Source organism: Babylonia areolata, chromosome 24 (assembly GCF_041734735.1).
Source record: "Babylonia areolata isolate BAREFJ2019XMU chromosome 24, ASM4173473v1, whole genome shotgun sequence".
NCBI classification, from domain to species: domain Eukaryota; kingdom Metazoa; phylum Mollusca; class Gastropoda; order Neogastropoda; family Buccinidae; genus Babylonia; species Babylonia areolata.
In genome coordinates this window covers 29,129,930-29,147,377 of record NC_134899.1, presented here as the reverse complement: position 1 = coordinate 29,147,377, position 17,448 = coordinate 29,129,930, and the positions used below count along the sequence as shown (strand labels likewise).

General features: G+C 37.7%; 1 protein-coding gene across 1 annotated transcript; it reads right to left on the bottom strand.

Moving 5' to 3' along the window:
- Positions 1–383: 383 nt before the first annotated feature.
- Positions 384–16,977, bottom strand: LOC143298768 (cysteine-rich hydrophobic domain-containing protein 2-like). The gene is made up of 6 exons (XM_076611712.1): positions 16,855–16,977; positions 14,383–14,437; positions 11,080–11,235; positions 10,824–10,880; positions 10,071–10,130; positions 384–6,445 (listed from the first exon to the last, which is right to left on the bottom strand). The coding sequence occupies exons 1-6, from the start codon at positions 16,968–16,970 to the stop codon at positions 6,395–6,397; spliced, it is 495 nt and encodes a 164-aa protein (XP_076467827.1). The 5' UTR covers positions 16,971–16,977; the 3' UTR covers positions 384–6,394.
- Positions 16,978–17,448: the final 471 nt, after the last annotated feature.

The window sequence follows — 17,448 nt, the reverse complement described above, 5'->3', positions numbered from 1 at the left end:
ACAACATGAGCCATCATGTATTACCATAAAAATCATGCCCTGTTAAAAATAATCACTCAGCAAAAGCAAAACGTGTCAGGTCATATATGCTGTTTATGCACAAAAAAGAAAAAAAAGAAAGAAAAAAGAACAGAAAGAAAAGAATGGCATTCTAAAAGATGATTTTTCAAACTAACTGTTAATAAAATTGGTTTCTGTTCAAAAAGAAAAAGAAAACAAAAACATACACTGAAACACATAAAAACACCTTTCATCCATTTTGATCAAGCATTGGAATTACAGAGATACAGAATGTTATTAAAAGTTGTTGTTTTTTAAAGTCATGGCATGAAATCTGGAACATCATACAAAAAAACAACAACAATAAAGGACAAAAAAAAAAAAAAAGACAAGACATTCAAGTTGCGATTACTGTTATTTCCAGCCTAGAATGCACATCATGATTTTATCTTTTTATGAATCCAAAGGTTTTCTGCCATCCGAGCAGTTCAGTGTCTAAAATCTAATTTTTGCCTACAACTTGGTACTAGTTCACAAACATCGATATTTGCAGCCAGCAAACTGGACATTGTGCAACACAAATGGTCACACTTGCCACAGTAACTCACTTGCCTTCATTTATGTCTAAAAAATATATTTGCTGTTTAAGCTCAAGAGTGAATCATTTCTGTTGCTGCTGCTCAGCAAACATCTATTCCATTCCACTCTTTGACGTTTCTTTTTCTTCTTGCTTGATTCTAGGTGAAAAGTGTGACACTGTTTGCTACTTTCATTTATAGAACTTCAGTTTTGGTTTCTCATGAAATCATCTGTCCTGTTTGCTGCTTGTTCACGTGCTGACTGCTTTCTTTTTTCAAGCCAGGGAGGTGCTTATTGGACTGCTGCACTTTACAGGCTGGACATGTGGTAAAAAAGGAAAAACAACCAAAAAAAAAAAAACTTCTAAAAGGTCTGATCTGATTTTCAATCTCCACTGAAAAAAGAAAATCTACATTAAAAACATCTTATAAACTTTAATCAAGCCATCAAAAGTTAAATTCCCCACACAGGTGATTTCAGGTGCTGACACTAAGATAAACTGTGTTCAGTTTAGGTGCAAGATCATTATCGTTATGTTTACTTATATGAAAGCTGAATGGAAAACACATGAAGAAAATGTAATTTCTTTTCTTTTCTTTTTTTCAACAATCAACTGAGCATCATTTTGAAACAAAATATGATAACTAAATGGAATTCCCGCTTATGATATAACTGTACATACACAGATAAAAAAACAAAAACAAATGCAGGTAAAAAGAAATCAGCAAGTACAGGAAACAAAAAAAGACAAAAAGAGTGAGAGATAATGGGAGATAAAAAAAAGAAAAGAAAAAAAAAGGGACAGCAGAGACAGAGACCAGAGGAAAGAACAATGAACTCATGAAAAGGATGATGCATATTTGTTATATATGTATCTCCCATGTCTCCCTTACAAAGTTAATGATAATCAATGACTGAAAATGGCAGTTTAACAGTATAACAGGCTACCCAAATCATGCATGTACTGCTATTAAAGCATTATATTTGTTTTGAGCACTATACTGTCTATTCAACACTACCTGAAGTTGAAAGCAAATAAGACTTCAATGAGCTGAGAGAAAGATAGACACATGGAGAAAGAGACAAACGAGCAGCCAGGAAGAGAGAGGGAAGGGGTGGGGGTGTAGGGAAGGAGTTAATAACTCATAGATAAGACAAGACATGCTAAGAAAGAACAATGAACTCTCAACACTAATCAGATTCTGTGAGCAATCCCCCCCCTCCCCCCCGCTACCTCCCAAAAAGTTTCACTCTTCACATGCAAACTCACTCTAATGAGAAAATAAACTGCAATGTAATAGAGCTGCTTACTCAACAGAATTCATAATCAACAAAGCTCCTTAAAGTTCAGTGCCAAGAATCAAGTGGAATTGCAAAATGCGGATTTCATGTATAATCATTATATATGAGCAAAGTGGGGTTTTTTTAACTTCACACACACACACACACACACACACACACACACACACACACCACTCAATCCTCAGAATAATAGAAATGTACCATACAGCACTAATAGAAGTGCCCAATCAGATGAACTTGAAACAGAAGGAGAAAAAATAAAAACACATAAAAAAAGTGCAGAACTACTTAAACCATTTTGCCTTGATGATTTGGGGAGGGGGAGTGGGGAGGTGCTGGGGAGAGGGGGGGGGGGGGGCTTTCACTTAATCACATGATTTTTTTCCTTTTTAAAATTTTTTTTTAATTACCTTAAGTTTTCATTTACAAAAGACTCATGATCACTGAAAACACAATTACAAATATCCAACCAAAAACTCAATTATGTCAACATGCCCAAAGCATTGCTAATATTAATAATAATAATATTAATAAGTTATTGATCAGAAGAGAGAAAATAAAAGGGAGGAAGGAAGACTCAGACAAAAGAGAGTGACAGGCAGAGAGACATACGAAGAGTGACAGACAGAAAGAAAGATGGACAAGACAGAGAGAGAGAGTGTGTGTGTGCTTAATGAAAAGAGAGAGAAGGAAGGAGGGGAAGGGATAAATGGTGGGGGAGACAAAAGGTTTTCTTTAATGCTTAACCATTGATGTTGCTAACACATGACGGGGGGAGGGGGAGTGGTTTCAGCACACAGGTAGTAAAATAAGAGTATATGAATAAAAGACAGAGAGTGACAGAGACTGAGGACATAGAGACAGAGAGAAAGAGAAAGAGAAAGAGTGAGACAAAAGGGGCAACCCGATTAAATTTCTTTACATCCTTCTTCTTTCAATCTTTTGAGAGAGAGACAGTGACAGAGACGAGTTCTAGACATAGAGAGACTGAGAGACATGGAGGAAGAGACACAGAGCAACAGTACTAATGAAAACTACACACCCATCTCAACTATTGTTTGTCTACTGCAGAAGAAACAAACAGGAATATCAAAGTTAGCTCATAATAAATATGGATACATAAAAAACACAAAAAAGAGTTGGCATTATGCTCAGAATGACATGGTTTAGCCCTCACCCCCAGGTGAAAATAACAAAACAATACAAACCTTCTAACTGATTATGTCTAAGTTGCAAAACCACACTGTAAGTCCAGTGACTAGAATACACATAATTCAACATTCACTGATTTCATCTCAAACAAAATTTGGATTTACATTCATACAGAATCTACATGACAAATAACATGCACAGTTTTTCATTTACTCTGTCACAGGCACAGAAAACACAACAGCCCAATTACCCATGTACAATGATAATATGAAACAACAGCAGAAAAAGAGAGAATGCGAAGAATTACAACAAAACAGAAAGATTACAGGTACATAATTTTGTACACAGATCTATATGACTAAAATCAGCCAGTCTATCACTACACAAGTAAAAAGATGCACCATCTGTTTTGTTTTTCACACACAATTTTCACCCTTCCTGATCAGGTATCCACATACTTTTCCACTGCCAAAAAAACATGATTTGGAAAGAGAAAGAACAGAAAGAAACAAAAATAGACGATGCCTTGCGCATCACATGAAGACCCATCATTTAGCAGAGACAAGTAAAACAGACACAACAATATATATAACTGTATTCTCGCACTTGCTTGTTCCATTTCCCCGTTATGACACCAACATTATAGCATTTCTTCTGGAATGTACAATTTGTGAACATAGTGCTTTGCTTGGAAAATGATCAACGCCAATAACAACACACAACAAACCATGATAAAATCGAGCCCATGGGAACTGGGGCCCCAGTAAACTCGTGCGGTGCAAAATAAACTACTTTGTCAAGTCCTGATTATTAACTGAAAACCTTTAAAAAATGTACAAATGGTGGAAGGGAAAAATGGTCTACCTAAGACTAAGGCACTAAACTCAGAAATATCCCAACAGAAACAATAACTTTTCAAGGTAATGAAAGCAACAATCAACATGGCAATATTACCTTTTAATCAAAGTCTTCCTTTCCACACCTTTCAAACAAATTTGAAGTAACTAATGGCAACAAATCTGTAGCTGCTCTGATATAACTATTTGCTGAAAAGTATTTATGTGTTGACAGTCCCTCTTTCAGCCATATTCAAAAAAGAAAAATATTGTGTTTTAATTTTGTGAGGCATTTAAGAAATACTTCTCATTTTAAGGAACACATTAGTTCAGCCATAAATATGCTAAGCTTCTGATGAAACAACGTGTTTCACATTGCCTTGATGCCTGGATCACTGAATAAGCTCATGAGAAATGAAAAGTAAAAAGTATTAGTGTGCGCTGATCATATGGTTTTCTTTTTTTTTTTTTTGCCTTTATCTTGATTTATTCAACCAATTCAATTCATAAACTGTAAATTGATTTGAAGCAATCTGTTAAAATGATAGCTTGACTGGTTGAAAACTATGTGATGTTTTCTTAAGGATATTCAAAGTTAAAAAAAAAATTTAAAAAAAAGAAGAGAAAAAGAAAAGGAACAAAGATGCCCAATCTTTGTATTTTGAAAACAAATGGCAAATGTTTTTGGAAACTGGACAGATGTTACATACGGAATAGTTTTTGATGACTTATTTGTTTATTCATTCAAAGTATAATTACAGTCCGCTACTGGGTGAGAAACTGAAAATTATCTCAAGAAACTGTGATTAATAAAAGTGTAAGCATATACATGTCTTTATGATACAAAAAGAAGAAGAAATAAAACAATATAGACAATATCAAGCAACCGTGCAAAAGACATCTCTAGCTGCTATACCTGCAAAACTCAAAGTTCTATCAATCCCAGTCTAATTGAAACCACATTGATTTAATGTGACACTGCACTCTTATTTGAACCATACCTTGTTTTCAGCAAATCCTGGTGTAATCCACCAGGTGTACAATCTAACACAGCAAGGTCTGTGAGTTTCTGTTATTTACACATGATGCGCAACAAGTTTCAGAAATATGTTTGGGTTGTGATAACTGTGCAAATTCAGACTTTCATCTTGAGGGTTTCAGGTTCAAATTGGTCTGACATTTGAATTCTAGTGGTGTAAAGTGTGCTTGGATAGGAGATTTTTTTTCTAGAGAACCCATCCTCTCAGATCAAAATACTGCACAGATCTGTTAGTGCCTTAACCCGCTTCAAATGTTGTATACACGCATCAAAGATCAATTCAGACACATAAAAGATCATGTAATCTGTCATACTTGGTGGATTATATAGATAAAAATGTCCAGCATACACAACCTCTGACAATGTATGCATGGCTGCCAGAATGATGGGGTTAAAACAAGTGCCCGAGTTTCAGCCCACAAACACAGGTAACAATGAGACAACTACGATTGGCAAGAACAGTATGGTTGGTCTTAGGCAAATCTGAAATAACAGCCAGATTTCACAGCAACTGTAACTTGCTTCAAACCGCTGCCTTGTCACCAACTTCAGGGGACAGATCTCTTGTGTAGTTTAACAACAAATGATTGGAGAAAAAAAATATCCAGAAATATATTTCAATTATACTTATAAAACACTGCATAATGCTCAAACATGAATTTGCCTGTATCTATTTATAACCCTGTCCTACCAAAACATTCAGAATTTTTGCAGATGTTTTCACTATAAATATCATTAATTAGATATATTTCTTCTCATGCAGATTAACACTAAAAGTAATTTCAATTTTATATTTGAAAATTACTAACAGATAATTCTAACTTCTTATCTAATTATGCAAAACTTGTTTTCCCAATTTCTGTTACCAAAGTGGACTGGTGTGGGTTAAGGCTTGTAAAAAAAAAAAAAAAAGTCTCGGAAGAGAAAAAGTGTATGTGGAGAGAAAGGGGAAATCTTTGTGTTACTTCATCCATGTTTACCAACAAATGTTTCACATAAAAAGTATATATATATATATCCTCTTTGGTCCACAACTAAGTGGGCAAAAAAGTGAATATTCCCATTCTGACACTTTACACACTAACTTGCTTCCATTCCACTCTATCACACAAAGGCTGTACAGAGGTATGGCTGGACATACTCCCAACAGATAAATACATCTTATCACTAAGTTCCAACACGCTGGCGTTTGACAGGTAAATGTGGTTTCTAACTATAAATTTTAAAAACAACAACAGAAATTTGACACATGGTTGAAGGCAAAACTGTGCTCTCATGCACTGATCACTTTGTATACAGACATATCCCTGTTGACTGATGCTCAATCTATATAGGATGACAACGATGAGGACGATGAGGATGACAACAGTGAGCTGATAAGCACCAGTGGATCACATGATGAGATCGGCAGACCATGACGACGGCAACATGATAGAGAGGTGACGGGTGTCATGTGAAGATGCTTGATATGACAGCTAACGTTATGTTAGTCTGGTCGGAAGATTGGTATTTTTGGAATGAACTCGACGTAAAGCACCTGCACACAAACAACAGTGTGTTAAAAGAAGGTAAAGGATATATCCTGTAAATATGAAATTTGGATTTTTGAAGAAATGGATAGGTGGTTGTTGTATTTTGTTGTTGTTGTTGTTTTTCTTTCTTTTTTTTCTTTTTTTGACAAAATATTTTTTTTTTTAACAAATACTCATACTCAAGTATAAAAAATGTTAACTCTGTATAAGTTAGGCTAGACAGATTTCCCTGCCAAGTATTCTTGAAACAATTAACCCTTTGAGCCCTGAGTTCCTGAGCAATTTTAACCCTTCTGCCTGAGCTCCTGAGCCAAAATTTGCAAATAATTGGTATTTAATGTGTCACGGCAGATATAAAAAGAGTGCCCTAACCACCGCTTTACCGGTGGTAGAGAAAAATGACATAATGCCTAGCCACCGGTTGAGTGGTGCGTAAACACTTGTGTCGTGTTTTGCTATTGGTTGACTTATATTGAAATCAATCTTTTTTATCTAAAGCACATGCACAAAACACAATGAAAAGGCGTGGCCATGTTGGTACTACATTCACTGTCAGAATACTTCGTTTTTTCTGATTGGCTCTTCGATGTAAGTCAACCAATAGCAAAACACGACACAAGTGTTTACGCACCGCTCAACCGGTGGCTAGGCATTATGTCATTTTTCTCTACCACCGGTAATGCGGTGGTCAGGGCTCAAAGGGTTAACAATGTAACCGGGTTCTCAATAGTCATCTGAAATAATGCAATGAAGAGTTGGAAACTTCAAAGGTAACATGCAAACTGTACACTAAGGACGCAATGATCAAGACCTTGCAGCAGGTAATCTTGTGGTTATAAGCTAAAAGATAATGCGATTACACATACACACCAACACAAATATAAAACTGAATGGCTGAAATGTGTTTTCTTGTCAATTCACTTAACTGATACACATGGTATGTAAGCTGTCAATAATGTAATGAACTGGTAACACTGGCATCACAACAAGTTTTAACCCATTCAGTGCCAGAGAGTTCTGTAAAATATGTTCTCTCCAGGGAATTTTGAGGACTCAGCGGTAATAAATTTTAAACAGTTTAAGCACAAAACTATAGAAGATACAGAAAGAAATTGTTTTTGTGAAGGAAAATGAATGAGCAATCTGAATTTGGGCTTTTTTTCCCAAATCATTTTGATTGTAGATAATTGTTCAGGCATTCAAAAATGTGTAACAAAAAAGTCTGTTTCCACTCCACTAAATAACATCCAAAATGAAAACAAACAAAATGCATCTGGAAACAGCATGCTTGTTGTCAGAAGAAAATAAAACAAGTTATAAGTTTAAGATAACTCTACTAGTCGGCTTCTACTGCTGGAACTGATAAACTGATGACACACATGCAAAAGTGTATAACAGATTTGAAATCTTGAATGACATTCAACAAACTACAACTAAATGATGAAAAGACTGAACTGTTGCTTGCTTGCCCCAAGAAATTTATGAACCACCCATCTCTCCCTCATTCTCTTCTGGTTAACAACACTGTCATTCCTGTCTCCCAATCACTGTGGAGCCTCAGTGTTTGTCTTGACCACAGTCTGTCACTTCAGCAACACATTTCAAACATTTGCAAATCAGCTTGTCTTGAGTTGCAAAGAATTAGTTCTATTTGTCATTACCTGTCTATGGAAGCAACCAAAAGGTTAGTCTGTGCATTTGTTTTGTCTAGGATTGATTACCGCAATTCTGTTCTTGCTGGCATTCCAAAAACTTCACTGGATAAAACTTCAAAAAGTTCAGAACAATGCTACTCGACTTATTTTCAGATCCTCCAAATTGGAACAAGTTACTCCTCTCTCCACTCACTTCACTGGCAACTAGTTTCAAAAAGAACTGAATACAAGCTTGTTCTGCTCAAACGTTTTCTGCCCACTCAAGCTCTGGTCCTCGCTACCTCTCTGACCTCCTTGAAGTGTACATTCCAACTCGTCACCTTCATTCTACTTCTGATACTAGGCCTTTAAAAACCCCTATTCTAAAGAAGAAACAATCTACCAGAAAATGTGCGTCATTCTGTCTCGCTGAAACCTTTTAAGTCTGCTCTGAAAACACATCTTTTCCAACAGCAGTAATAGCAGTTTATTTTGTTTGTTTTTTCCCTGATCTTGGTGTGATTTGGTTTTGGGTGCATGTTTTGTTGTGGAGAGGCCGTTTGCCATGTGTGTGTGGCGGGGTGCTGGTAAGCGTCCGTGCGTTTGTGTGTGTGTGTGTGTGTGTGCCTAAGTGCGTGTTGCAGGGATGCATTTTCTGGAGGGCCCCAGTGGGTGGTTTCCAAAGTTCAGTTGCGTGAGTGTTTTCTGGCACGTGCTTCCGTGTGTGGGGGTGGGGAAGGTGTGGGTGGAGGGGAGTACTGATGAGGAGGCGGGAGAGAGGAACGAAATGTAAAGCACTTTGAGCAGTATTTCTGGAGAAACACTCTATATAAATGTCCATTATTATTATAACAAATCACAACTCGTGTAGACATGTATCTGAATAACTGTCCCAACAAGTCAGAAGAAACAGCATGCTTGTTGTAAAGTATCAGTATCAGTATCAGTAGCTCAGGGAGGTGTTACTGCATTCGGACAAATCCATATATGCTACACATCTGCCAAGCAGATGCCTGACCTGCAGCGTAACCCAACAGCTTAGTAAGGCCTTGAGAAAAAAAAAAATTAATAAATAAATAATAATCACGGTTAATTAAGTGTAATTAAATGCACATTTTCATGAAACGCATGGCTGAACGTGCGCTTCACTGAAGTCCACAGCCATGCCTCCTTCCACACCCTCTGACTGGCATTCAACCTATTTCATTTGACCCATTGTCTTACATCACTCCTCTCACTCTCCTCTCCCATTGCTGCTCTGCACCTTCTTGTCAGTCAGAGTCACCCACTCTAAGATGCTGTCTGATTAAATAGATGGGCTAAACTAGCATCAAATGGGCTGTCATTCACATTCATGTTCAAACAAATCATCAGACAAGAGAGATCCATCTCCATCGTTAAACTTATTCATAATCATTAGCACAGTTTGCAAAATCATGTAAATTTGCCGACTGGGACAGTCTTTGCTGGACAAAGTTTTGTGGGACACTGTCTTTGCTAGGCAAAGTTTTTCAATGCCTTTTTGCATATGAAGCAAACCTCTTTCCACACATGCTCCATTATCATTATAATTATTGTTGCTAATAGTCCAGCTGACAGCACAGGGCCATATCAGGACTGCCCAACTACAAATATGTCCAACCGCAATAAAAAAAAAATGCAATAAAAAATGGAATCGTTTTGCGTAGGATGTCAGCTGACATTTTATAGGCACTGAATTGGTTAATCATTCAATGATTCACATGCAAATTTCTATTCTCTTGTATGCTCTGGGGGACATGAACTTGAAACTGGTTTCACACACACACACACGGAAGAAAAACAACAACAAAAAACTGTTTCCTGTATTTATCAACACATGATCCTAAAAGATTCAGAAGTGAAATGTTTCATAATCAATGATCAACCAAATAAAGAGAAAAAAAACAACAACAGATAAATACATACTGAGGCTGTCAGAGACAGACAGAAATGAGGAAACACAGAATCAACTTACATATTCCATCATACTGCTGGAATCACACCTCTGTTTGTGTAACCGCCAGTGTAGTCCCAACTGCACAGTCATGACATGCACAATATTAATGACAACAGTAATATTCATATAGAACTTTCAAACATCCAAAAACACTGTATGTCTACAGTCATACGAACTTTGTTGAACATGCAGCACACACCCAAATACACATTAAAAACACACACACGACAAATCCAATAAAATTTGATACACATTTGAAAGAGCCCCCCCCCCCCGCCCCCCCAAAAAAAAACCAACAACAAAAAAGACATGTAAAATTGCTATTTCATGAGTTCATCATTTCCATTATCCTGTTTTTTAAATTCATTGAACTGCCATGGCAAGTAAATCTTTTGTGACTTTCCAAAAAGAGCAAGCTCTGAAATTTTAATACATTCTGGAAGTGTAGCCCAGAGTAATGGACATTAGCAGCTACTCTACAGCTAGCTGTTATAAGTCACAATAGAAAACTAATAAAAAATACATTATGACAACTAACAGTATTAGGTCCACACACACACACACACACACACACACACACACCCACACCCATGTTAACCATTCAGTAACACATACAATTACACACACATTGTGTACAAATTCAATTATTTACTCACTGAAGCTCTAAACCACTCTCTCTCTCTCTCTCTTTTCTCTCACACATCCCTCTTGTGTAAATTTTGTATCACATAAGAAACAAAAATAATATGATTGTAATTCGTCCTCACTGACCTTGTGGTACAGATGACTATTCTCCCAGTCTAACACTTTCTCGATTGAATGACGAGTCTGCAAAATGAAGACAGAGTCATGTATCTGATGCATGACATGTGTAAAAAGACTAATTGCACACACTCTCTCTCTCTGTCTCTCACTCTCACACACACACAACTGTATACTCTTAATATTCAAGTGAAGACACCACAGCATGTATCCCATCCATTCGCAAGTGAATCAGTGACAGGTTTGCACAGCAGACACAACTTACCCTTTTGCTGAGACATATCACAGGCCAGAGGGAACATCCTAGTGTGCAGCAACAACATACACAACCGCAGAACAACCACTTCACATTGACTGGAAGAGCCTTGCGCAAAACACTGTTGATCCGCAGGATGGTAGCTCGGAATTCTTCTGGTGCAACCTGCAAATATACATATACAGAAAATGTATATATACAGAAAAGCATGCATAATTATCCCTAAAACCTGTAAAAAACAGTTCTTGCATGAATTTGAAATGTAATTAAAAGACTTTCTGTATATATATTAAGTGTTTAATTACTTTTGCTGAACAGAAGTAATGCAAGCCCAATAGGAACTTACGAACAAGTCCAAATACACCATAGTGATTAATACCTTGACCTGTAACTTCAATTTTACCTCCGTGAAGTGATTTTTCTTCAGTTACAAGCCTATCCAAGGTTACTCGTCAGGAGCAGTCAAGGGGTTCGTTAAAATATATTGGTAATCAACATTTTCTCCTTAACTGCACTGAAAGTCAAACTTCACAATATGCAAATTGTTTCCTTTTAGTCTTTACTGAAGTGAAAGTAAAACTTTAAAGCAAACATGCAAAATGCATGTTTCCTTTCATAGTTCTATAGAAAGTGAAACTTTCAATGAAATATACGCATACTGTTTCCTTTTCTCAAGTCAAAGGCTACCATACAAGCTGCTGACTTCACAACTTTCAGATCCTACACACAGCCTTCTATGGGTTTTGAGGGGAAAAAAAAAAAAAAAGAACATGAACTGGGAGGGAGTAGTGAGAGAGTGAGCGAGAGACAGAGATTTTGCTTTGAACCAGATGTGAAAATTGCGTGGCTTACTATTTTGTATGCCTGTTCTGGCTTCTGCTCTGCTACAGAGTGAAATTTTTTCTCACTGTGGGAAAATGATGGGTATTTTTTGTTTGTTTTTCCTCTGAGTGCCCTGGAGCAGTGAGAAACACTTGACTGTACATAATATACACAACTCATCAGTGGACCAACAGGTGTGCGCTTACCATTGTGGAGAAATTGTCTGTGGTGTGTTTGATCAACAGCTGGGTGATTCATTTTCATTCAGTTGTAAAATGCTGTAAAAACGAACTAGTTCATAGTGGCATATATATAATTTTTTTCTACATATTATGTTCCAGTATTGATCAATTGACTCCAAACATTTTTGTTTGTTTGTTTGTTTGTTTGTTTTGGTTGCCTTTTTATGTATATGATTACATCTTTTTTTAATTATAAAAAGTCTTGAAAGTATATTCAAATTAACCTGAAAGCCTTTAGTTTCTTCATCTCAAACATACCAAACTTGATAGGATTCAAGCACTGGCCAAACCCTTTTAAATGTATAACAGGAAAGTACTAGAATCAGTACTTGGGGGTAAGGGGGGTGGGAGGGGGAGAATTTCAGCACACCTGTGGAAGAGGAGAGAGCATGCGTGTCAGTTTTACACAGGGACAGCGTTTAAAGCAACAAAGTAAAAAAAAGCTTTAAAGTAGATGGTAAAAAGCCAAACTAATGAAAACTCCATTTATAGCTGGCCTAAAAGATCTCTCATAATTACTTTGCTTGAGCAGCAGCTGCTGGGCTGACCTAAGACATATAATATTAATTTATCTCATGCTAGAAACCCCAGTTGAAACCAGCAGTGTTATCTCAAAATGAAATAAAATGAAATTATGAATGATGATAATAAACCTTTTTTTTTTAAATACAGGCAAGCTTTAGTGTGTGTGTGTGTGTGTGTGTGTGTGTGTGTGTGTGTGTGTGTGTGTGTGTGTGTGTGTGTGAGCATCATAAAGCAGCATGTAAAAACCATTCAGTCAACCATTTGCTCTGTCTAGTCATACTATCAAGTAGAAAACCACGGAATCAAATACATCACACACATGAACTTGTACTAAGTGCTGACTTTGGCTAGCTCCTAACTAGAGAAGTAGAGTCAAGTGTGCAACTGTTCATGAAGACAGAATGGAACCACACAGTTGAGTGTTATCCACCCCACCTCATGCAAGTTTCAATTTCCCACTATTATACCAGAATTTTTTCGAGTTTTTTGTTTTTTGTTATTGTTGTTTTTTAAATCTCTAATGCCTTATTGAAGCTGGGCTATATTTTGAAAAGCAAAAACAGAGTAACATTAAACCACTGTAAAAGTGTAACTGAGTCCAAGTCATCTTCATTCTCACTGACTGTCATGAAAAGGAAAGAAAGAAAATCTCAAATCCAGAGGCCTTTCATGCCCAGCTTTTCTGTTGACATCAACTTTAATTTCTGCTCCGCATCCCTACCTGTACCAAGTTCATGTGAATGTCTTTGTTGGCAGCATCTAGATTCATACAAATTACAATCATTGCTGCTGTTGATATCATAGGCACTTGGTTTCCACACCATAGAGAGGTTGTCTAGCCTGAGGAATAGATTAACAAAAAACACGGTTTTCATGGAAGTCCTGAATATTCTGAATAAAACAGACATCCACTGAGCACCATAGCATATATACTAATACTAGTAACAAGGTGTTGCCTGGTATTTGGCGACAGCAGTTGACAATGACAACTCCCCATACACTGCTTGCTAGTACTGGAAGAGTGCGAAAGAAGCCATGGTATGACCATTTGGGGGGAAATGAAACAAAAAATGAATGCATAGCTGCCAACCTTCCAGACCCAAAATCAGGAATCCTGATGGGGAATCGGTTTGGAAGGGGGGCGTGGTGTAAATCGATAAATGAAAACTGTTCCTTTACTCTAAGTAAAGCCCTGATAAATCCTTTTTTTTTTATTTTTTTTTTTAACTGATTTGCTGCCGACATCACATCGACTTTCACAACTCGATGCCATGTTGGTAAAACAGCACTGGCGCCTTGCATGTGCACAGTAACTTTTTCAACCAAAAGACATGGACTGGTGTACGAACCCAGCAAGCAGGCTCAGTTTCTCACATTTTTGTTGTTTTTTGTTGATATCTTGAAAAATATGCAGAAAATCATAATTTCGGAATCAGTGCTAAAATTCAGAAAAATTCAGTAAAAATTAGGAATGGTTGGCAGCTATGTGAATGTGTATGGCCATTCAGAGAGAGAGAGAGAGAGAGAGAAAGTTGTGAGAATAAAGCTACTCAGTGGCCACAGAAGATAAGGGTGAAACAATTCCTTCAAACATCCAGCAATCACTTAATACTGTACTGAATTTTCAGCCCAACAATCTAGCAATCACTTAATCTTGCAAACTTCTTGTTCCTATATAATACTCTCCAGCCTACCAAACAATTTACTGTAATCTGAAATTTACCTTTGCTGACAGGCCCTGAGGGAATTCTGTTTCAAACTTGTTGCTAAGGCCAAATCTGCAACAAAAGATGGTCAAATAAGCTTGCAGGACAGAATCCAGTGTGTAACAGTCAACTCTCAGGCTAATTGATATGGTAACCTGCAGGTGTTATTTGCATTGCATGTTTTAAGATAAAATCAAAAAGTACTCTCCCTTCTCTTTCTTGAACATATTCCATTGTGGTCAAATTATGGCCTCACAATCAGCACAAAGAAGACTGAGGTGATGCACCAGCCAGCTCCAGGAAAGCCTTACGTTGAACCAAACATCTTCATCAACGGGCAACGACTAACGACTGAACGCAGTGGACAAGTTCACATACCTGGGCAGTACACTCTCTCGCACAGTTATCATCGATGACGAGGTGAATGCCAGACTCACCAAAGCCAGCACTGCCTTCGACAGACTCCATAAGAACGTTTGGAACAGGAGAGGCATCACCCTGGAGACGAAGCCCAAAGTATACAAGGCCATAGTTCTCACCACACTGCTCTATGGATGTGAATCACGGACAGTCTACAAATGCCATGCCAAAAAGCTGAACCACTTCCACACCACCAACCTCAGAAAACTTCTCGGCATAAAGTGGCAAGAGAAGATCCCTGACACAGAGGTGCTCACTCGTGCAAACATGCCCAGCATCTACACCATCTGGATGCAGGCCCAGCTGCGCCAGACCACCGGCTCCCCAAGAAACTGCTGTACGGCGAACTCCAACATGGCAAGTGCTCCCATGGAGGCCAAAAGAAGTGCTTCAAAGACACTCTGAAAGCTTCTCTGAAGGCCTTCAACATCAGCCACGACACATGGGAGCTGAATGCAATGGACAGACCAAAGTGGCGTTCAGCTGTCCACAAAGGCGCCAAATCCTGTGAGGCCAACAGAATCGCTGCAGCAGAGCAACGCAGACAGGCCAGGAAAAGCAGTGTCAGCAAGTCCCTGACAGCTGCCACCATCCCCTGTCCACACTGCGTCAGAACCTTCTGGGCACGGATTGGCCTGACCAGTCATCTGCGCACCCACAGAGCCCATCCCACCAACCCCCAGGATGACTAGATGGTCCTCGTCGATCCCAATGGACGAACCACACTGTTGTAAAGTAGACTATATTTTCTGACTGACAAACAATGCTACACACAGGTACATGTTTAATTAAAGTAAACTACAAAAAAATACTTATTCTACAATCAACACACTGAACTTGCAATTTTCAACAAGATTACTCAAGAAACATTTTCAATCAACTCTGGTTAATACTTCTATCTCTGAGTCTCACCATCAATTTCAGCTTAAGTGTCAACTGATGTAGTCCTATATTATTAGAAATGATGAAGAAAATGCTTTTCAGAATTGTGGAAAGCAATATTTTCTTGACAATTATCTACTGATCTATATTTCAAGATCAGAAGATGGCATGATTACATCACATGCAGCTATGAATGAAGGATGCACAAGTGTGCATGCATAAGCATATGCATGTACATGCATGCCTCCGTGTAGCATTCTAGGTATTAACCTGGTCCTAATTCTAACCTTTGAAACATCAGAGGTAAGCTTTGCTTTGATTAGTTTACTTTAAAAGTAGGAGTAGGAAATGGTAGTTGAAATATGCTTTCATTAACACAGATTACTTTGAAAGGAGGAACTGGATTTGGGGAAAAATATATGAAAAAAATGACAATAGTGAACAATAACCAGTACAAAAAACATCAATATAAGTATGCATTAATTGCATTGATGAATCAGAAGATTATAATTTATATTCTCGAAAATCCCTGCTAAACACCATATATCAAAGTCCTAAGGAATTAGTTTTACTATGGGCATAAAAAACTGTTATAGTTGCTGTTTAAGCTGATACAGATTGCCATCAACTGAAAAACTTAACCAATTTTCTGATACCATAAACATGTGAAGTGAGATTCTTGGCTGTAGTGTAACTCTAAGTAAAACAACTAATGTAACAAAACATCAAATCAATTATTTCCTGGTGTTTACTTCACGGTTCACACATGCATGTCCTCATCAGTTCATGTTAACAGCAGCATCCAAATAAAGAAACGTTCAACTCATTCTGCTTCCTGATCATTATATATAACAAATGTCCGAACCTTAGCTGAGGCGGACCTTGTAACGCCAACTGTGTCTGGGATATCCCAACAACGAACAAAGTAAAAAAGCTCCAAGTTGCCCATTTGTATGCTTCATGCGACCTCTAACTATTTTGCTTTAGCTATGACAGCCAAATGTTTCTTCATTGATTTACGTTCAAAAACTATTTCGAATCGCATAGTCTATTTATGCTTGACAACACGACACAAAATTGACAACTCGTCAACCATGGAAGAAAAGAATGTACGACTGTACTGGTTTCGTGAATGATTTTGCGCTTATGGACAATGGCCTTCACATTATTTCCATGTAAATACTAACATTGTCACGTTCCCCGCCCCTCGGATAACTATGGGGTCCGGAACTACTGCCACTGTGTAGTCTGGTAAGTTTTCTTCCTCATCTCTCTCTTCGTAAATGGTGTCGAAGTCTGCCATTGTTTGCGTGAGTTCCCCCGAAGGACGAGAGACGGAAACTTCCTGTTAGGGGAGGTAAGTCATAAAACGTGATGCACGACAGAGAAGTGGAAACATGTATACTGCGCAAGTAGAACGAAACCAAACAAAACTGTGGACACTGAAAATGCACGATTATACGAATGAAAAACATATCCACCATGGCAAAGTGCGTCGAGCCATGTACATGTACCTACTGATAAGCATGCTGAAACATTTTTAACCAACCAAGAGAGAGAATGAATGCCGGTATTATATTTTCTGAGGGAAAACAGTGAGCTCTCTCTCTCACACACACACACACACACAGTACTGAAATGTTTAATGTCATTAGCTGTAAAGCTCTAGGTACAAATCAGAACAAAAATGGTGCAAAACATATCATGGAACAGAAAGGAAAAACATAATCAAAGCAAACTAAACTACTAAGGGATGAGCGGCACCTTGATGCCAAGAAACT

Coding starts and splice junctions, on each gene's coding strand:
- LOC143298768 (XM_076611712.1), bottom strand. CDS start 16,970: ATGGCAGACTTCGACACCATTTACGAAGAGAGAGATGAGGAAGAAAAC. Junction 10,881..11,079: donor TGATATGTCTCAGCAAAAGG/GTAAGTTGTGTC, acceptor TTCATTTTGCAG/ACTCGTCATTCAATCGAGAA. Junction 6,446..10,070: donor CCAGCAGTATGATGGAATAT/GTAAGTTGATTC, acceptor GTTTGTGTGCAG/GTGCTTTACGTCGAGTTCAT.